Source organism: Doryrhamphus excisus, chromosome 10 (assembly GCF_030265055.1).
Source record: "Doryrhamphus excisus isolate RoL2022-K1 chromosome 10, RoL_Dexc_1.0, whole genome shotgun sequence".
Taxonomy (NCBI): Eukaryota; Metazoa; Chordata; class Actinopteri; order Syngnathiformes; family Syngnathidae; genus Doryrhamphus; species Doryrhamphus excisus.
In genome coordinates, this window is record NC_080475.1 from 8,145,418 (window position 1) to 8,166,082 (window position 20,665).

The following is a 20,665-nucleotide window of genomic DNA, read 5'->3' on the forward strand; positions in this document are numbered from 1 at the left end:
TTGATGTCAGTATTTTGTATTCATATACTTGGACTTTTTAATAGTAATATGGCAGAATTCCATATGTTCTTCTTAAACGATGATTTTATGTTTGTATTGGGACAAACATTCACTTCCTGTTGCTGTCAGTATTTTGTATTCATATACTTGGACTTTTTAATAGTAATATGGCAGAATTCCATATGTTCTTCTTAAACGATGATTTTATGTACGCCTTCTCTTCCCGTTGATGATATTTACTCCACACATGAAGCATTGTTTTGGGGATGATCTCAGCCCCCAACCCCTCATCCCAACACACGGACCAGTGATGCACACACAGATAAGTCCTGTCACGGCCCCAGACACTATCCACATTTAGGACTTCATCACAATAAGAACTTTGTATCACCCAAACCCACAGTGGTTTCTCCCTTGTCCCCGAAAGGCTTGGGTGGACTCCTCTGTGGTTCGGGGTCACCATGGACGCTTTTACTCTTCTTCATGTTGTTCAGCCAACAGCCACAGAAGCCATGGAACTTAGTCACTTCATGGTGGTTTGCTTTTGGTGTGTATTTGAAGTACATGCAGCCTATACTTCAAAAGGAAAGTTATACTTCTATTACTGCATTGATGATACAACGCCTGCAAAAACAACCTCATTCATGAACTATATGAAGGCCATTTATGATGCTTGTCATGATGACGCTTCCTTTTGTGTGTTTGTGTATCTCAGTCGTGTGTCCTGGTACCCAGAACGGTCTGAGCTCCACGGGTTCCCAGGAAAACCAGTACAACCTGATCAAGGACCGCTACGCCGGCTGTGAGATCATCATGGGAAACCTGGAAATCACACAGATTGAGAGTGACTGGGATTTCTCTTTCCTCAAGGTAAGGGAACCAGTACAGCTTTCTTGATGCAGACTCTAAGAGACAGACCTCTCACTCTGACCAAAGATACTCTCTTGTCGTCAGAACCCGTCAACTGTTGTTTCGTGTTTCATGAGCCAGCTCTTCTCGTCTTTGTAGACCATCCGGGAGGTGACTGGCTACGTTCTCATCGCCATGAATCATTTCCAGGAAATTCCCTTAGAGCAACTGCGGGTCATCCGAGGAAGCAGCCTTTACGAAAGACGCTTCGCCCTCTCCATCTTCTTCAACTATCCAAAGGATGGATCCAACGGTTTACGGCAGCTGGGGCTCGCAAATTTGACAGGTAAAAATGGGAAATTAGCATATTGTACCAAAGACATGGGGAGAATGAATATAGTATATCAAGTATAGTATAGAACAGGGGTGGGCAAACTACGGCCCGGGGGCCACATCCGGCCCGCCAAGTGTTTGAATACGGCCCGCCTGTTCTTTCCAAAGTATTTCATTTAAAGTCAACATACAACCTGGCATCACGGCTTGAGCCAACCTTTTGATGGTGGAAGTAGCTGTTTTATCGATTTCGTTATTTGATGTGGTCTGTTGTTTACAAAATTCATTCATTCATTCATTTTCTACCACTTACCTACCTCACTACCTCACTGGGCTCCAAAATGATTGTTTGTCTATGTGTATATATACAAAATGCTTCTGAAAAAAGGGACACAAACACATAATAATAAAAATAATAATAATAAAATAATTCATTCATTCATTCATTTTCTACCGCTTTTCCTCACGAGGGTCGCGGGGGATGCTGGAGCCTATCCCAGCTGTCTTCGGGCGTAAGGCGGGGTACACCCTGAACTGGTGGCCAGCCAATCCCAGGGCACATATAGACAAACAACCATTCACACTCACATTCATACCTATGGACAATTTGGAGTGGCTAATTAACCTAGCATGTTTTTGGAATGTGGGAGGAAACCGGAGTACCCGGAGAAAAACAGAGGGAGAACATGCAAACTCCACACAGAGATGGCCGAGGGTGGAATTGAACCCTGGTCACCTCGCTGTGAGGTCTCCGCGCTAACCTAATAATAATTCATTCATTCATTTTCTACCGCTTTTTCCTCATGAGGGTCGCGGGGGTGCTGGAGCCTATCCCAGCTGTCTTCGGGCGAGAGGCGGGGTACACCCTGGACTGGTCGCCAGCTAATCACAGGGCACATATAGACAAACAACCATTCACACTCACATTCATACCTATGGACAATTTGGAGTGGCTAATTAACCTAGCATGTTTTTTGGAATGTGGGAGGAAACCGGAGTACCCGGAGAAAACCCACGCATGCACGGGCAGAACATGCAAACTCCACACAGAGATGGCCGAGGGTGGAATTGAACCCTGGTCACCTCGCTGTGAGGTCTCCGCGCTAACCTAATAATAATTCATTCATTCATTCATTTTCTACCGCTTTCTCCTCACGAGGGTCGCGGGGGATGCTGGAGCCTATCCCAGCTGTCTATGGGCAAGAGGCGGGGTACACCCTGGACTGGTGGCCAGCCAATCACAGGGCACATATAGACAAACAACCATTCACACTCACATTCATACCTATGGACAATTTGGAGTGGCTAATTAACCTAGCATGTTTTTGGAATGTGGGAGGAAACCAGAGTCTACTTTTTTGCAGAGATCTTGGAGGGCGGAGTACAGATTATTAATAATAAATACCTCAATTATGGTCCGTGGATCTACTGGCAAGACATCATGAGGGACAGCAACGCTCCTATTGACATCCGCTACAATGGAGAGCGAGGTTTGAACGGCTCTTTCTCACAAATGATTCCTTTTTATGGGCATGCCCTGACAAACGCTGTTGTCCTACTCGTGTCTCAGGCTCGTGTCACAAATCTTGCGGGGCTTCCTGCTGGGGGCCGAACAAGAAGCAGTGTCAAATCTGTGAGTCTGTTTTTAACCTTTTTAGTGTTTACGGATGTTCCCTGAACTCACCACGATGCACACACAAGGACTCCTTGACCGACGCTACGCTCTTGTCATGTGTTGTGTTCCAGTGACGAAGACGGTGTGTGCGCCGCAGTGCAACGGTCGATGTTTCGGGGCCAGCCCCAGGGACTGCTGTCACATCGAGTGTGCAGCAGGATGCACGGGCCCCGTGGATGTGGATTGTTTTGTAAGAGTTGTTGTCTGTCCCCGTGGGATGGGGATGAGTCAATATGATACAAATGTGTTTTCAAAGTGTGGGGCGGGGAGGTGTTTTTTTACAGCATCGTCTAGTGGGGTCATTACATGTTTTTTTTTTGCGGCAGTACTAGTGTTTAAAAATACTCAGGTAGAGTCACTAGTGGTGGTGGGAAACAGCTATTAGCAACCCCTCTATGTATGCACACGCTATAATGCTACACAGCATTTGTTCCATGACTTACACCAAATAAAGACAGTTAGGACACGGATAAACTGGTACTTCCTGCCTGCTCTCTGACCACTGGACCAAGTAACGTTGGAAAGGCGTCGGGCGTCGGCAGGTTTGTGGGCTAGTCCAGCTGCACGGTGGCCCATGGTCACTAAACAGTCCTGTGGGAAAGTGGAATTGTTATCAAATGTGGCTTTCTCTTACATCCAAGGAAGCATTTTTTACGAGTCACTGCAACGTAAACGCAGAATCAGAGTCTGGGAGAGGGGTAGAGATTCTATCAGCACCTACAGTCACGCCCATATAAGGAAGTCTGCTCCTCTGTGACATCACAAAGGAACAGTTTTGCAACGCCCATTGAAACCGGTCCTTTTGAGCCATCACAAACTTTTTTCAGGGTTCACTTCCAAATGTGCAAACACCGGAAAAAGCAGTAAAGTGGATGAGTGGTTAGCATGTTGGCCACACAGTCAGGTTCGATTCTCCATTTGGCATCTTTATGTGGAGTTAGCATGTTCCACCTGTGCGTACTATCCCACATTCCAAAAACATGCTAGGCTAATTGGCGACTCCAAATTGTCCATAGATATGAATGTGAGTGTGAATGGTTGTTTGTCTAAATGTGCCCTGTGATTGGCTGGCGACCAAAATTAATGAATCCCATATTGCATATTTTGTGATATGTATTATGTTTTTGTACGTAGGCATGTCGCCATTTCAATGACTCGGGAGCCTGCGTTCCTCAATGTCCACAAGCTCTCATCTACAACAAGCAGACCTTTCAGATGGAGACCAACCCAAACGCCAAATATCAATATGGATCCATTTGTGTCTCCCAATGCCCCAGTGAGTGTTGCATCACGGGAAACACTTTTGAATTATTTGGATTATTTTTTCCACCTTTATTCTTTCATTGATAGCTCATTTCGTGGTGGACGGTAGCTCCTGTGTGAGCGTCTGTCCTCCAGACAAGATGGAGGTGGAAAAAGAGGGACAGAGGCGCTGTGAGCCTTGCAGTGGACTCTGCCCAAAAGGTTTGACCCAAATAAATATCTTATTGCGTGTCACTCATCTTCAATGATCATGTATTTGTATTCATCCTGACAGTATGTGAAGGCACGGGTGCAGAACACAGGCAGACCGTGGACTCCAGCAACATCGACAGTTTCATCAACTGCACCAAAATCCAAGGGAGTCTCCACTTTCTGGTCACGGGGATTCTTGGGTACGTTTCTAGGCCATCATTTTGTTAATTCTGTCATTTGTTCATTCATTCCAATGTCTCTTCCAGTGGTGATGTTGTAGCTACAGTCATAGCACATCAGCACATGTTCACTTAGTGTTTCTGTCTGGTCTCATCAGGGATGACTTTAAGAAAATCCCACCTCTGGATGCCAAAAAACTGGAAATTTTCCGCACTGTCAGAGAAATAACAGGTACTACATCTTCTTCTTACACTGAATATCCTGAATATAAATGATGTTAATTAACAGTCCGCCGTGTTTAATTGTCAGATATTCTAAACATCCAGTCCTGGCCCAGGGAGCTCAGTGATTTGTCGGTTTTTTCCAGTCTCACGACCATCCAGGGGAGGTCACTTTATAAGTAAGTCTTGTTTACACGATGTGCTTTTATCCCTCCGTGGCTTTCTGGGTGTTCTTTTTTAAAGTGTCACATCATGTGATTAGTCGTCAGCTAGCACTACTTTAATTGCATTCTGTTTATAATAATACTGAAAATATTGGCCAATAAAAGTAACCAGGGAGCTGTTTTATCCTCAAGAATATAGTAAGACTTAAATATAGTAAATACTAACAGATACTGGGGTTTTTTTGGACCAGTTTGGGGTTTTTGGTTAGTTGCAGATAGAAATATATTTACTAGGGCTGTCTAAAATATGTTTTTTTAATTAAAAATAAAAATATTTGATCCTGATTAATTGGGTTTTGTGCATAGTTAACACAATTAATCGCATTTAATTGCAGATAGAAATAGGTTTTATCTAGTAGGGGAAATTGCTTTGTGGTAAAAAATTAAATGTGCAACTACAATGATAATTATGTCACATTTAATGTAATAGGATATCAATTTTTGAATTATGGGCCATTATTCAAAACAATACAGTCAGCAAGCATATTTTTATATGACTATTTTTCTTTATTATTAGCATATTAGCTCTTAAACTCGCCAAGAAACGTTCAGCAGATCCAAAATGTGAGCGAGTGAGACCTCTCACACTAACATGTTTTTGTATATTTGTGTCAGCTCAAAATAAGATTCATTTATTTATGATACTGTTTTTAAATTCTAAATGTTTGTGAGTAAAAAGCCTATTTGGGAACATTCAGGAAGGATTCTTCTTCTTCTTCTTCTTCTTCTTCTTCTTCTTCTTCTTCTTCTTCTTCTTCTTCTTCTGCTTCTTCTTCTTCTTCTTATTCTTCTTCTTATTCTTCTTCTTATTCTTCTTCTTATTCTTATTCTTATTCTTATTCTTATTCTTATTCTTATTCTTATTCTTATTCTTATTCTTATTCTTATTCTTATTCTTATTCTTCTTGTTCTTGTTCTTGTTCTTGTTCTTGTTCTTCTTATTCTTATTCTTATTCTTATTCTTATTCTTATTCTTATTCTTATTCTTATTCTTATTCTTATTCTTATTCTTATTCTTATTCTTATTCTTATTCTTATTCTTCTTCTTCTTCTTCTTCTTCTTCTTGTTCTTGTTCTTGTTCTTGTTCTTGTTCTTGTTCTTGTTCTTGTTCTTGTTCTTCTTATTCTTATTCTTATTCTTATTCTTATTCTTCTTCTTCTTCTTCTTCTTCTTCTTCTTCTTCTTCTTCTTCTTCTTCTTCTTCTTCTTCTTCTTCTTCTTCTTCTTATTCTTATTCTTATTCTTATTCTTATTCTTATTCTTATTCTTATTCTTCTTATTCTTATTCTTATTCTTATTCTTATTCTTATTCTTATTCTTATTCTTATTCTTATTCTTCTTCTTCTTCTTCTTCTTCTTCTTCTTCTTCTTCTTCTTCTTATTATTATTATTATTATTATTATTATTATTATTATTATTATTATTATTATTATTATTATTATTATTATGATGATGATGATGATGATGATGAACGTGTCCAATGTGTCCATCAAAGGCGCTTCTCCCTGATGGTGATGCACATCCCCACGCTCACCTCTCTGGGTCTGCGCTCGCTGCGAGAGATCAGCGACGGCAGCGTGTACATCAGCCAGAACGCCAGGTTGTGCTACCTCCACACTGTCAACTGGGCCAGGTTGCTGAGGGGCCACAGAGTCCAAGTGAACAGCATCAACACCAACAGGCCGCTGGTGGAATGCGGTAGAGTTCCTCGCTTTTCCACCTTTTGGTGTCGTTGCTTGTGCGTTGCTGCAAACACATCCTTTGCTACGCCGCAGTGGCGCAGGGCCACGTGTGTGACCCGCTGTGTTCCGACTCCGGTTGCTGGGGCCCCGGTCCCGACGAGTGTCTCTCCTGCAAGAACTACAGCCGAAACGGCACTTGTGTGGACAGCTGTCGTTTTTATACCGGGTGGGTTCCTGTGGTGGATACGTGATGTTTGTCAGTTATTCTATCCCATCCATCATGTCTACGTATATTTGACTTTTGCTTTTGAAGATCTCCGAGGGAATTCGCCAGTCCTGACCGAGAGTGTGTTGCCTGCCATCCGGAGTGTAAAGCTCAGCATGGAAAGTCCAGCTGTACTGGACCGGTAAGAACTTAGCCTGGAAGAGACGAAGCCTGAAGGAACATGTCCACAAACACCTCTCTTGTTCTCGTAGGGTACGTATGAATGTGTGGCGTGTGCCAACCTCCGTGATGGTCCATACTGCATGTCCTCTTGCCCGGCTGGGGTGAATGACGGACGGAGAGGACTCATCTTCAAATATCCCAACAAGGAAGGTCACTGTGAACCATGTCACCATAATTGCACCCAAGGGTGAGATCCAGATGATTTCATATGTTTTATAACCAAAGTATCCTTCCTTAGTACATACGTATATGCGTTATGGAAACATATCTTCATGGAACAGATGCTGGGGTCCAGAACTCAGTGATTGTCTTGAGACCGTCAGACTGGCGGCCAGCAGGTCAGTGGCTCCCCCTGTTGGTGAATGTCTGAAGCTACATCAGTCCTGACATCACATGATTGGTGGACCATGCCAAGTATCTGATCTCCTTGATGCTGCCACAGGACCCAAAGTCATGACATCATTCATCTCACTTGACTCCATTTCTCTGACATTTCTGACATTTTATCATCTCCTTTTCTCCAAAGCGGCCACACCACAGGCATCGCTTTAGGTGTTCCGGCTGGCTTGATCTTCTGCCTGGTGTTGTTTTTCCTGGGTGTGCTCTACCACCGAGGCCTGGCCATACGCCGCAAGAGAGCCATGAGGAGGTACCTAGAGAGTGGAGAGGTGAGTTGGTCCCAGGAAGTGCCAATAGATGTACATAGTAGATAGATGGACAGATGGATGGACGGATGGATGGACGGATGATAGATAGATAGATGGATGGATGGGCGGATAGATGGATGGACGGATGGATAGATAGCAAGATGGATGGATGGATATCTGGACAGATGGACAGATATAGTATGGATGGATGGATGGATGGATGGATGGATGGATGGATGATGGATGCATGGATGGATGGATGGACAGATAGATGGATGGATGGATGATGGATGCATGGATGGACAGATTGATGGATGGATGGTTGGATGGATGATGGATGCATGGATAGATGGATAGATGGATAGATGGATGGACGATGGACGGATGGATAGATAGCAAAATGGATGGATGGACAGATATATGGACAGATGGACAGATATATGGATGGATGATGGATGCATGGATGGATGGATGGACAGATTGATGGATGGATGGATGGATGGATGGATGGATGGTTGGATGGATGGATGGACGGATGGATAGATAGCAAGATGGATGGACGGATATATGGACGGATGGACAGATATATGGATGGAAGGATGGATGGATGGATGGATGGACAGATTGATGGATGGATGGTTGGATGGATGCATGGATAGATGGATGGATGATGGACAGATGGATAGATAGCAAGATGGATGGATGGATGGATATATGGACGGATGGACAGATATATGGATGGATGATGGATGCATGGATGGATGGATGGACAGATTGATGGATGGATGGATGGTTGGATGGATGGATGGATGGATGGATGATGGATGCATGGATGGATGGATGGACAGATTGATGGATGGATGGATGGTTGGATGGACAGATTGATGGATGGATGGATGGATGGATAGATAGATAGATACACCAAGAAATGGACGTTCATGAGGGCATTGTTCTTCTGTTTTGGCAGTGTTTTGAGCCACTGGGTCCCGGGGAGAAAGGAACCCAGGTTCATGCCCACATCCTGAAGCCATCAGAGCTAAAAAAGCTCAAAGTCCTCGGATCGGGTGTTTTTGGCACCGTACACAGGGTATACATGAACTTCTTGAGGTTTGAGTAACAGGTGAGGAACATGGAATTGAACATGTTGTTTCAGTTGTATGTTTCTGTTCTGAAGGGGTTCTGGACTCCAGAAGGAGAGACAGTAAAGATCCCCGTGGCCATCAAGACCATTCAGGACAACTCAGGTCGTCAGACCTTCACTGAGTTAACTAATGTGAGAACCTGACTATCTTGAACAAAAGCCAAGAGAACCGGGACTTCATTGTTTCATCTCCACACAGCACATGCTCTTAATGGGCAGCCTGGACCACCCCTACATTGTTAGGATTCTGGGAATATGTCCCGGGTCCAGTCTGCAGCTGGTGACTCAGCTGAGTTCACTTGGCTCCTTATTGGAGCACATCAAGCAGCACGGGAACAGCCTGGGCCCCCAACGCCTCCTCAACTGGTGTGTGCAGATTGCCAAAGTAGGTGGATGTGGAGTGACGTTTTTTTTGGGACCGAGTGGACAGTGGTGACATATTTGCTTCTCAGGGTATGTACTACCTGGAGGAACACTGCGTGGTGCACAGGAACCTGGCGGCAAAGAACATCCTGCTGAAGAACACCTACCAAGTTCAGATATCTGACTACGGAGTAGCTGCTCTCCTTTATCCTGACGACAAGAAATTTGTCTCCACCGACAAGAAGGTTGACTTTGTCGCATATTTTGTTATCAGGCGCTACGTCAAGCTGAGCTAATTCATGTGAACTAATGCAGACTCCTATCAGATGGATGGCGCTGGAGAGCATCTTGTTTGGGAGATACACACATCAAAGTGATGTCTGGAGTTATGGTAGGATGCTTCCCGTTTGTGGAAACCAGTCGATTCTCCATTTTTATGTATGAACGTCACCTGCTTCTTCTCCGAGGAGTGACAGTGTGGGAGATGATGTCGTTCGGTGCGGAGCCTTACGGTTCCGTGCCACCGCAGGACGTGCCGGGGCTGCTGGAGAAAGGCGAACGTCTGTCCCAACCTAACATCTGCACCATAGACGTCTACATGGTCATGGTCAAATGTGAGTGGCACCACGGTGGACGTGAACGTCGCATCTTGGAGGTTAAACAGAGCTGTTTCGTTTTAAGGTTGGATGATTGATGAAAACATCAGGCCCACCTTCAAAGAGCTGGCAAATGACTTCACGCGCATGGCAAGAGATCCACCGAGGTACCTTGTCATCAAGGTAACGTACTCGTCACTTGACTGAAAAACTAGCTAGAACATCTCGCAGTTTTACCTAATTGTCAGCCAATTTTGCAGATGGAAGGACAAGACGTCCATCGCAGAGATTCCGAGCAAGGACTGCTTGACCCAGATTTGGTCGATGACGCCGCGGAAGGATTGGAGGAAGGTTTAGACACACCTCCTCTGCAACACTCTCCATCATGGAGCCTCTCTCGCTCCAGGATCAACTGCCCCAGGGTAACTGAATCCATTTTCATTTGGCCTACGGTTGTCACTAACAGAGGCAATGAATCACTGCTGCCCTCTGATTTGTAGAGCGGTGCATCTCAAGCCGGCCCTGTTGGATACCTACCGATGACTCCAAGTCCTGTGGAAAGTATTCGCCAGGTGTGATGCACCCGCACGTACACACAGAGACGCACACTGCATGCTTTCAATAACATTTAGACCAGGGGTGCTCACACTTTTTCAGCATGCGAGCTACTTTTAAAATGACCGAGTCAAAATGATCTACCCACTACAAAAATGCAAAACATCTATTTATTTTCAAATGTATTGAGGATTATTTGTACGTACAATGTATGTTGATGTACCTTACATAACCAAATGAGCCAATATTGCAAAACACACATAATTAACTATTAACATTTTTTGTAATTACCTGAGTTTACTTTGATGACTTGCACTGAATTGAACCAGCCAGGGATGCATAGTCCGGACAGTAGCTGCTGATAGCCAGCCTCAAGCACACTTCCAAATGTTTATCAGTCATGGATAATATCCGTATCATAATATCCGTATAATATTCCATATCCGTATGGAAGTGATATGTTTTTTGCCTTTCTTTTTACTTGGTCCAGTTTTTGCCTTTTTACTTGGTCCAGCTCCTTCACTCATTTTAGTGACCATAAACTTTAGCGAGGGCTTAAAATCTCGCAATTCGCCGACTAGCTTAGCACTTTGCATCGTTGTTTACGCATGAGCGGTGACCTAAAGGTCAAAATTCAGTTGTCATCTGACTGGTTGTCCTGTATGTCAATCAAGTAACGGGGATGGATGATAGGCTGACATCGTAAGTTCTGCTGCACTTAGAGACGTTGTTTGATTTGATTGGTCGCCCGAAGGGCAACATTCAGTTGTCATCTGAATGGCTGCCCTGTATATCAATCAAGTGACGGCATTGATGCTGGGATGATATTTTTTTAATGTCACGCCGCGATCGACCAGCGATCGACCAGTACCACCTCCGCGATCGACCGGTAGCTCGCGATCGACTTAATGAGCACCCCTGATTTAGATGATAAGTCATGATAAGTCAGTAGTTTCCAGTCAGTAGCTCATGAACCAACCACTTTTCAAGTAGCTTTATTCCTTTACTATCAACTCCTATATTGACAAAATTACAAAGTGGGTTTCGGCAGTAGTCCAGAAGTTCTCAGTAGCGCTTAGGAGTGGGTGGAATAAATTAAAACTGACCGTTTTGGAAAGCTAAGGAAATACAGCTGGAATAGGTGCAGATTCTAGAATATCTAGAAAGCTATGTGTGCAGGTTATTGTGTGGCGCTGCTCTATAGGAGTCCACAACTCAATACAAAGGGCCAAATAAACATAAATGAGCATAATCGGTCCTCTTTAAAGATTTTCCAAGTCTTAACTTAGAAACAATACAATACAACCTTGGTTAGCGTCATTAATTCGTTCCATAAGGTATGACTCTAACTGAAACGGATGTTAACCAAACAAATTTTTATTTTTATTTTAATAATGTAAATCAAATTAATCCGTTCCAGAAACCAGAGATGTCAACACAAAACATATTTTTATTAGGGATGCTCCAATCTACCAGACAAGTTCCTTAAATAACCACGTTCAATCCCTTTTTCACACAGGGCCATGTAGGTTTTTCCACCCAAAATTAAGACACATGACCCACTAAAAACAAATCCACGACAGACCAGTTAAGAGTCACTACATTATCGTGCTTGCATATATTTACGATTTCCAAACATTCATATGAGAATATGTTCATAGGTAAGCTGCGATTAATCCTAATCTGCTTTGTTGTTTCAGTTGTGGTTGCAGAAGTCCCGTCGGAGCTCTGTGAGAACATTACCAGAAAGGTCAGAGGTCAGGGGGAGTGGTAGGGACCCAGAGCCGCATGACGAAGGCTTTAGGACTGCAGGCGCTCCTCACAGGATTCGTCTTGGCTCCGAAAGAGCTCATTCCCGTGTATCCGTCAGTCGGCACAGGAAGCTTTCAACAGCATCAAGTCCACCCTCGTACAAGGTGTGGATGGGAGATGGGGAGGAAGAAGAGGAGGAGGCGGAGGAGGAGGAGGAGCTGGACCACTACGGTTACGTACTTCCTGGGTCACTCAGCACTTCTCAGAGAGGTAAAATATCCAAAGAAAAGAAAAGAGCATTATTTGTTTCTCATACTCCATTTTCTTGTGTCATGGCTCACAGCCTCCAAAGTCAACCATTCTGGGCAGAGAACCTCGAGGTTAACAAAGAATCATCTGCCACTCTTGGTGAAAAATACGCCCATGGACTATGAGGTCATGAGCCACACTCGCTCCACTACAGACGTCTCCTCACAGAATGACGGAACCTCACCGATGCCTTCTCCAAGTGTCAATACTCTGTTACCTGCAGAGGACATGATGGCCGCTGAGGACACCCTGACAGCGATTCCGGTTGTAGACAATCAGCAGGTAAATGAGGACTATGGTGGCAAGAAACACTCAGCTGAGGAACATCATCTCAGTATTGACCAGCAAATCAAAGCTATGGAGGACTGCGCACCGGTAGCACAGCTCAAAGTCAAATATGAATACATGGACATCAGACGCTCTGACTCCACAGAAGAGGAGGAGCTGCCGCTGGAGAGACACGAAACATCTGCAGCGGAGCCAAAACAAACAGCTGAAGAAGAGGAGAGCCAATTAGGCGATGAAGGCACAAATAAACAAGAACTACTTCAAGGGAACCAAAGTCTACACATTCCAGGCGTGGTCACAGATGACGGAGAGAAGGACTGTGAGGAGATGGTTACATTTGAAGGCACACCCGATGGGTGGGAGCAGGCAGACTACCAGAACCTTCAAGCGAAGGGTGAGGTGGGGGGCAGCAGGTGTGCAGGGATCGGGGGATACATCAAGGTGTGCGCAGGAATGGGCGAGACCGGCGCCAGCTCATCTTTCGACAACCCTGACTACTGGCACAGCAGACTGTTCCTCAAGCCAGATGCCGTGCGTACCTAATCATGTGGCCTGGGACGTGCACGCGCCAATGGCTGCGACTATAAACACGTCTCTCTTTGCTTTGTTGTATTGTTCAACATTTATCGTTAAGCATCAAGAACTGGGATGAAAGTAGCGTCTCATGGTGTCAATCTGGTGTCATGGTGCATTCAATGGGACTATGTATAGCTGCATTTTGTACATTTCCTTATTGCATGAATAACTGCCATTATTTTGGAAGTATGTAATCTTTGTTTTGGCAATTGTTTTATATTGTCCTGCCGTGTGTTTAAATAAAACAAGTACACATTGACTTATTTCTAATTTATTATTCACTACAATTCAAATACAAATATAAAATAGTCAATATTTTCAGTGCAGCCCTAATCCTCCTTCATCGTGTTTCATGTTTAATTGTATGTATGGAATATTTCCTGGTGACCAAAATTTAGTTTATGGTCGCAAAAGGCCCCAGAGCCGCAATTTGGACACCCTGGATGAAATGAATGGAGATCCAGCAGGTCCCCCTGCTGCATACCCGTCAAGAACACTATCTGTGCTATCAAACACGCAGGTGAAAACATTCTGCTTTGGAAGTATTTTACATATTTAATGAAAATATATTTTCGTCATGTCTTTGTTAAAAACTTGCCTGTACAAATTGGTTGTTCTCTAATACTGTAAAATTAAAGGACTTTGGCACGACACATTGTTAAATACATTTAACTTGTAGCATGTCTCAGTTTGTAGCAACGATAACGAGGACGTGAACTATCTTGGCTTGACTGTACAGCATCTTTGTTAGAGGGCGGGGTCTAGCGGCTGTAGGCGAGTTGCAGAAGACTGGCGGGCGGCGAGAGCGAGCGGCGTGGTGCATCCTGAACCTCGCAGGGTAGAATTTCTAAAAGTTACTCTGCCTTCTCGGACGTACTGCCAACATGTCTGGTGATGAGGAAACCGAGGAGCAGACCGTCGCCGACGATTTGGTGGTTACCAAGTATAAAATGGGTGCAGAGATTGCCAACCGTAAGTAGTTGTAGAGTTAAATGTCACCATCCTTGTCATGTTAGCTAGCCCAGCAGCTGCCGTGCCATGTGCCACGGCGTGGCCAACCGTGGTCGTTTGCGGCAAAGTCTTTTTTCGTCTAAGTCATCCCTGTCTGGACGGGGCGACATATTTCAGGAGACGATTTCGTAATGTGTGACGATTGGTTTATCGTCACGTTGCCGCTTCGTTAGCATTGGCTAGCTGGACAGCTAAGTGACCGAGTTAGCTCAAAGTGCTAACAGATATTGGCATGTCAAATGTGGAGATAAAGGTGTGGAGATTAGAAGCAAGGCCGTTGGAATAGCTAACAGTGTCGAATCTTGTTATTTTAAGCTATTTTATTTGGTAAATAGCTGAAATGTAATGGCAAACTAGATCACATTGCACCAATGATGATGTATATATTGTATTATATATTATTACCACCCTTGTTTCTTCACTTTAACACCTGATACAACTAAAGGTACATTTGTTTGGACAGATATAATGATGATAACATAAATAGTTTAATTTAAGAGATGGTATCTAGTAACTTCCATGTTTATTTTCATTAATTCTTACATGAATAACCATAATATATTTTCGTTGCTTCGCTATTTTCGTTGTCATCGTTCTATTTGTCCAAACAACTGTACTTATAGTTGTACCATGTATTCAGATGAACAAGAAACTGAAGAAAAAAAAAGTCTAATATAAAATAAAACAAAAAAACCTGCCTACTTTTGTTGAAGTAATTATTGCACACTTTCTGTAAATTCGATAAACTTCATTTCACTTCTCATCTATCACTGTGTTGGTCTGCTATATGATAATATTTAAAGAGGAACTATTATGCTCATTTTTTCGGCCCTTTGTATTGAGTTGTGGACTCCTATAGAGCAGCTACACACAATAACCAACACACAGAGCTTTATGGTTCTTCCAGAACCTGCACCTATTCGGCTATATTTCCTTGGATTTCGTGGTACCCGCCAAAACCGTCTGTTTAAATTTATTTAAAAAATTACATTAAGCTATTCTGATTCAAAATTTAAAGCGCAAAAATAATAATGATAATTTGTGACCAGTGCTATTTTTGGAACATGCTTCGCAAGCGCCATAAGTGGTCAGATCATTTGACAGTTGTTGCATGCACCTGCCTACGTTAGTTTAAATAATTATTGCATTTTCTGTAAGTCCTATAAAGTAGGGATGAGCGTGTACACCACTATCTGCATCTATCATCTATCATATCTGTACTTGGAGTGGGCGGAGTACAAACTGAAAGTGGGCGTAATTTAACTGAAAATGGGCGGTGCTTATGTCTGTATGTTATTTTAAACGCCGGCAGTGACGAGCCGTATACAGCTCTCTTGTGAAATGGAGTATATTTTTTCAATCCTCCAGACGCCCTGAAGATGGTGGTTGCGGGGGCCACTGCTGGCGTGTCTGTGCTCAGCCTGTGTGAAAAGGGAGACGCTTTTATCATGGCCGAAGCTGGGAAAATCTTCAAGAAGGAAAAAGAGATGAAGAAAGGTATGCATCTTGTACGAGTGTTGGTATATTCACGTGGCATCACATCTTACTATGTATGTTCTCCCTCCTCCCTTTCAGGTGTCGCCTTTCCGACCTGCGTGTCTGTTAATAACTGCGTGTGCCATCACTCCCCACTCAAGAGCGATCCCAACATCCTCCTCCAGGACGGGGACCTTGTCAAAGTGTATGTGAGCCGCTGAAACTGCTGTTGGCAATCCTTTCAGATGTTTATCTTTTTTCTTCTGCGTGTTCAGTGATCTGGGTGTGCACGTGGACGGCTTCATTTCCAACGTGGCGCACAGCTTTGTTGTTGGCGTGACTAAGGTAAAACAGGAAAGAATAGACGGAAATGACGTGTTACGTACAGCATGAACAGCGAGCTCAACGTTGGTGTCTGCAGGATAAGCCCCTGACAGGCCGCAAGGCTGACGTCATCACAGCAGCTCATCTGTGCGCCGAGGCTGCTCTGCGTCTCGTCAAGCCGGGAAACCAGGTAATGACATTCTCCCACCACCGCCGTGGTATATTCACCACTCCAGTCTTGGAGCTTCCGCTTCATCTAACGCGTCTTTTTTTTCTCCTCAGAACACACAGGTCACAGAGGCATGGAACAAGATTGCCAAGTCATTCAAGTGCTCACCAATCGAAGGTGGGTGTCTCCGCTTGGGTGTCTGCATCACGTGTGTGCTTACCATTTCATCTGGTGTTTGTTTTCAGGCCTGCTGTCCCATCAACTCAAACAGCATGTCATAGATGGAGAGAAAACTATTATCCAGAATCCAACGGACCAGCAAAAGTGGGTTCACTGAAGCCATATTTCCACCAGTCATCACACAGTAGTCAGCTGACATGTCAGCTTGCCACATGGCCCGACTTTCATCTGGCTTACATTTCCACTGGGTCTGCAGGCGGCATGGAGATACCCGTGTCAGCAATGTAAATAGTGTGTCATCATAGCAAAGTTGAACAAAGTGACATCAAGCACAGGGCAACCATGAAGTCCCTCCCATTCTATTACTATTGACACAGATAATTAACCATTGTCTGTCCACCAATTAACAAAGGTCAGCTAGTCTAGAAGCAGTACTTCTGCGCTAGACCCCATCCATTCCATACCACTGTGTTTAGTACCCCCAACAGAAATAGTCATCAGTAGCTTGAGTAATATTAAACTCTGGTCCCTCTGCTCCCCACCCACGAGTACATGGATGACTTTGTGTCCTCTTGTAGGAAGGACCATGAGAAGGCCGAGTTTGAGGTGCATGAAGTGTATGCGGTGGATGTGCTCATCAGCACTGGAGAAGGCAAGGTTAGTCCAACGTTTTAAATCCCCATTAGTCCTTCTTTGATATGCCGGTGTCTAAATATATGCTGTATTCCGAAAATCAGGCAAAGGATGGTGGTCTCAGGACCACAGTTTACAAACGAGACCCCAACAAGGTGTATGGATTAAAGATGAAGACCTCTCGGATGTTCTTCAGCGAGATGGAGCGACGCTTTGATACAATGGCGTTCACGCTGCGGTAACTTTTTAAAGTTTTACATAAATCTTGTATCGTTTTACTACAGAAAAAACACAATGTGTTGCATGGCACGAGTCAATGTACAATTTTCTCTCAAAACTGTCAAAAGGTTGGTTGGCTTGTTAGATGAATGCATTTTCTTATAGTCTAATACAGAGCAGTCATGTACTTTCCCACTCCCGGTTCTATGGTCGTCGTCATATTTCTCCTCACTGGGACTGGCATAAAAAATAATAATAAAAAAAGAACACACTAGATTATGTAGATGCTCACCATCAGGAAAAGTACATATGTCTCCCAAACACTTTTCTCGGTTTTGTTTTCTAAGGGCTGACTCTGCAGTTTCCACAGTACTGTACTGCTATAATTGGAATTAGATTCCATCTTGCCAATTTTCTCCCTCTGATTTCTCTGCACTTGTGTGTTGCGTCAGAGCATTTGAGGACGAGGGCAAAGCCCGGCTGGGTGTGGTGGAGTGTGCCAAGCATGATTTGCTGCAGCCGTTTAATGTTCTGCAGGAGAAGGACGGTGAGCAACCATCGTGCTTTTTTTCCTCCCACTTGTTGAATCATTCTCTCCACGCTAACTGAGCTGACCCCCCCTTTGTGTCCAGGCGAGTTTGTAGCCCAGTTTAAGTTCACCGTGTTGCTCATGGCCAACGGACCGCTGCGAATTACAAACAGCCTCTATGAACCTGAATTGTACAAGTCTGAGCACGAGGTAGAAGACCCGGAATTGAAGGTAAGACGCGTGTGATGAATGGGACAGCACATCCTTAGCCGGTGAGGATGATGCCTGACTAATGGGCGGCCATACGGCGCTGAGTCAGCGTTTTCTAAGCCATTAAGTGTTGATGTACTGTGTCCCGGTGTTCATGAGGTTATGAAAGTCATTTCCTTTTCTTCCCTCCTAATTAAGGCATTGCTTCAAAGCTCAGCCAGCCGTAAGACGCAAAAGAAAAAGAAAAAGAAGGTGCGTTAGAGTCTCTGGATGTAGCTCATTGGTGCTTCTTGTTGTGATCTAAACACATTTCCACCTTTCATCAAGGCCTCAAAGACTGTGGAGAATGCAACAGGACAGGCGATGGAGACTGAAGCTGCAGAATAAATTGCCCCAGCCAGCAATTTGTGACGCACCCCAAGACCAGACGTCAAACACTTGTGTCCCGGCTGTATGAGGCACGAGGTCATAGCTGCTCCCAACACTTCCGAAATCTAACACGTCAGTCTGGGATGATGATGCTGCTAAATTCTGTCAACTAAAACATACATGGTGGTCATTGTCCTTGAAGCAGCTTTTGTCTCTGCAACAGTGGATACAACTCAAGGGATTTATGTGTGGGTGTTAATAGAGCAAAGAAGGAATATTCTCATTTGACCTTGAACCTTCATCCAACTTTGCCACAGTAAATGCATTGAAGCAATATTGTCAAATAAAGAGTTTGATGAAGCTGCCAAGGATAATGAATGGTCCCGGTGTTGGTGAGATTGATGACGTCCCTGACCTGATGCCAAGGCAAATGAGACTTGAGCTAGTTGTGTGGTAATGTTTTTAGCATCTTCAGTCCTCGTGTAACTATTTTCACACAAGTTATTTTTTATGACACAGAGTCAGCAGAATACAGATTGTCGGTTTGTATACTCTTACAATGAATACTGCAAGGTATCGTACTGTATGCTCTGCTGACAATACGATATGAGTGGATGAAACAACCTAGCATTGGTTGTGCATTTAGGCCTGATATTCTGTGTTTACATAAATCCTCATGGATTATTTTATAAAACAAACCAGTTGGAGACTCTCTTTGGAATTATTAAAAAAAAGCCACCTGACATTTGTGTGTTATGAGCGCTGTCATCTGATTCAACGTGTGAATAAGTCCTGATATTTGTCCGGATGATAAATTGCATCAAGGCCTCCCAGCGCGGGGAATCCATTGATGGTATGATGATCTCCAGCGGTCATGTTTTAGGATGCAATGAAAAAATGTAACCTCACACACGAGCACAACAAATTCTATTTTTGAAAGAGATAAATAAATGGCCCTTTTACAGCTCGGTTTTCCATTAGGGACGTCCTGAGATCTCGCAAGATTAAAATGTGATGAGATTTCCTGTTTGAAAAAAAAAAAACTGTCTCGTGATAATAAATTAATCGGATGAAAAATGAATTTGATCATTTTGCCAGCTTCATATATTGCCATGTGCATTTGTCTTTGTTTCTTTTCTTCATCTCTTGTCTTCTGAAGCGGCAGGGAGAGGATTCACTCTGCAGGTTCAGCACCTACACGCTTCATAGAACAACTACAAGACAGCTGGGATAGGCTCCAGCACCCCCACGGCCCTCGTGAGCATTAGCAGTAGAAAAGGAATGACTGAATGAGTTATTTATAATTCTGATTTTTTTCAAGTATCTGTATCGGATTGATACCAAATCTAGCAGTATCGCACAACACTAATTAGTATCTCATAAGTAAAGCTGTCATAAAAAGGACTCAATTCCCCATGTTGCATCGCTTCGTGACGTTTAAATAGTCCTTTGTGGAACTGTCGCGATTTTATGACATCACACCCCAAGCGGCGTACTGGTAAGTGTTGAAAATGTGTTGCTACTACAATCCGAGGTAATCCTCCACTCGTGAAAGTAATCGAACTGATTTTGCACAGGTATCTGACTCGTTTCGGGTTAACCCTTCGCCATGAGAGCCAAGGTATGTATAATCCACCCCATACATGTCACAAAGATTGTTATGGTGCGAATGGTTGCTTGCTACTAGCTAGCTAGCTAACTAGCTTGGCGAGTACGTGCAATGTGTTAGCGCCGTAATAGGAAATGCCTATGTGTATCTCATTATGTAATCATAATGTTATAAATGTACGTGGTTGGTTAGTTATAAGTTAAACCTTTATATAATCTCGATACACTGATTTCTAACATTTATGGTTTCCCTCTCGTGCAGTGGAGAAAAAAGCGCATGCGCAGGTGAGCAGTCATGCTTGTACAGTCCTATTTACAGTGTCGACGTGTTTTTCCTCGATGCATTAATTTTAAATTCGTTACGTAGGCTGAAGCGCAAAAGGAGAAAGATGAGGCAGAGGTCCAAGTAAGGTGTCCCCTGGAGGAAGTGGATGTGATGTTGTCACTTTGCCAGTACTCTGAGGACATTGGAGAGCCAGGATGCCTCATGATGAAGTGTTGACTGAATCAGGCACAAGTTGCTGATCAAGGTGGACTCTGATTGTTTGTTCCTTTCAACCCTTTTTTTCTCCAAAATTCAAACTTTTGTTTCTATGCTTTGATTAAAGGTTTGTGGGTTTAAAAGTACTTGTTTTGTCTTTT

The 20,665-nt window shown here is 43.7% G+C and overlaps 2 protein-coding genes and 1 long non-coding RNA gene across 4 annotated transcripts in view; all 3 read left to right on the top strand.

Moving 5' to 3' along the window:
- Positions 1-13,521, top strand: part of LOC131137365 (receptor tyrosine-protein kinase erbB-3-like) — a 16,043-nt gene extending 2,522 nt beyond the window's left edge. Inside the window, exons 2-28 of one of the 2 annotated variants that reach the window (XM_058085233.1) lie at positions 716-870; positions 1,009-1,195; positions 2,547-2,672; positions 2,753-2,815; positions 2,929-3,047; positions 3,992-4,133; positions 4,208-4,321; positions 4,395-4,512; positions 4,650-4,723; positions 4,802-4,892; positions 6,434-6,636; positions 6,714-6,846; positions 6,934-7,027; positions 7,098-7,255; positions 7,350-7,406; positions 7,595-7,736; positions 8,683-8,802; positions 8,890-8,988; positions 9,056-9,241; positions 9,309-9,464; positions 9,535-9,610; positions 9,687-9,833; positions 9,901-9,998; positions 10,076-10,237; positions 10,316-10,387; positions 12,071-12,392; positions 12,466-13,521. In XM_058085233.1, coding sequence (XP_057941216.1) covers positions 716-870; positions 1,009-1,195; positions 2,547-2,672; positions 2,753-2,815; positions 2,929-3,047; positions 3,992-4,133; positions 4,208-4,321; positions 4,395-4,512; positions 4,650-4,723; positions 4,802-4,892; positions 6,434-6,636; positions 6,714-6,846; positions 6,934-7,027; positions 7,098-7,255; positions 7,350-7,406; positions 7,595-7,736; positions 8,683-8,802; positions 8,890-8,988; positions 9,056-9,241; positions 9,309-9,464; positions 9,535-9,610; positions 9,687-9,833; positions 9,901-9,998; positions 10,076-10,237; positions 10,316-10,387; positions 12,071-12,392; positions 12,466-13,262 — 4,211 coding nt within the window. In that variant the 3' untranslated portion in view covers positions 13,263-13,521. The remainder of the gene's footprint in view (positions 1-715; positions 871-1,008; positions 1,196-2,546; positions 2,673-2,752; positions 2,816-2,928; positions 3,048-3,991; positions 4,134-4,207; positions 4,322-4,394; positions 4,513-4,649; positions 4,724-4,801; positions 4,893-6,433; positions 6,637-6,713; positions 6,847-6,933; positions 7,028-7,097; positions 7,256-7,349; positions 7,407-7,594; positions 7,737-8,682; positions 8,803-8,889; positions 8,989-9,055; positions 9,242-9,308; positions 9,465-9,534; positions 9,611-9,686; positions 9,834-9,900; positions 9,999-10,075; positions 10,238-10,315; positions 10,388-12,070; positions 12,393-12,465) is intronic. The other variant, XM_058085234.1, reaches the window with a different exon arrangement.
- A 498-nt stretch (positions 13,522-14,019) lies between these two features.
- Positions 14,020-18,789, top strand: LOC131137272 (proliferation-associated protein 2G4-like). Its single transcript, XM_058085002.1, has 13 exons — positions 14,020-14,267; positions 15,675-15,803; positions 15,882-15,987; positions 16,058-16,127; positions 16,204-16,296; positions 16,389-16,452; positions 16,521-16,599; positions 17,034-17,112; positions 17,193-17,326; positions 17,760-17,854; positions 17,940-18,067; positions 18,245-18,298; positions 18,374-18,789. Exons 1-13 carry the CDS (start codon positions 14,180-14,182, stop codon positions 18,431-18,433), a joined length of 1,179 nt encoding a protein of 392 aa, XP_057940985.1. The 5' UTR covers positions 14,020-14,179; the 3' UTR covers positions 18,434-18,789.
- A 1,054-nt stretch (positions 18,790-19,843) lies between these two features.
- LOC131137274 (uncharacterized) lies at positions 19,844-20,650 on the top strand. Its single transcript, XR_009131874.1, has 4 exons — positions 19,844-19,913; positions 19,993-20,036; positions 20,286-20,308; positions 20,391-20,650. It is a non-coding gene; the product is annotated as an uncharacterized LOC131137274 (long non-coding RNA).
- The last annotated feature ends 15 nt before the right edge of the window (positions 20,651-20,665 follow it).

Bases quoted from the DNA above. Each gene is read 5' to 3' on its own strand.
- LOC131137272 (XM_058085002.1), top strand. From the start codon at position 14,180: ATGTCTGGTGATGAGGAAACCGAGGAGCAGACCGTCGCCGACGATTTG. The intron at 16,128-16,203 runs GTAAAACAGGAA...TGGTGTCTGCAG, and splicing joins TTGTTGTTGGCGTGACTAAG to GATAAGCCCCTGACAGGCCG. The intron at 16,453-16,520 runs GTGGGTGTCTCC...GTTTGTTTTCAG, and splicing joins CAAGTGCTCACCAATCGAAG to GCCTGCTGTCCCATCAACTC.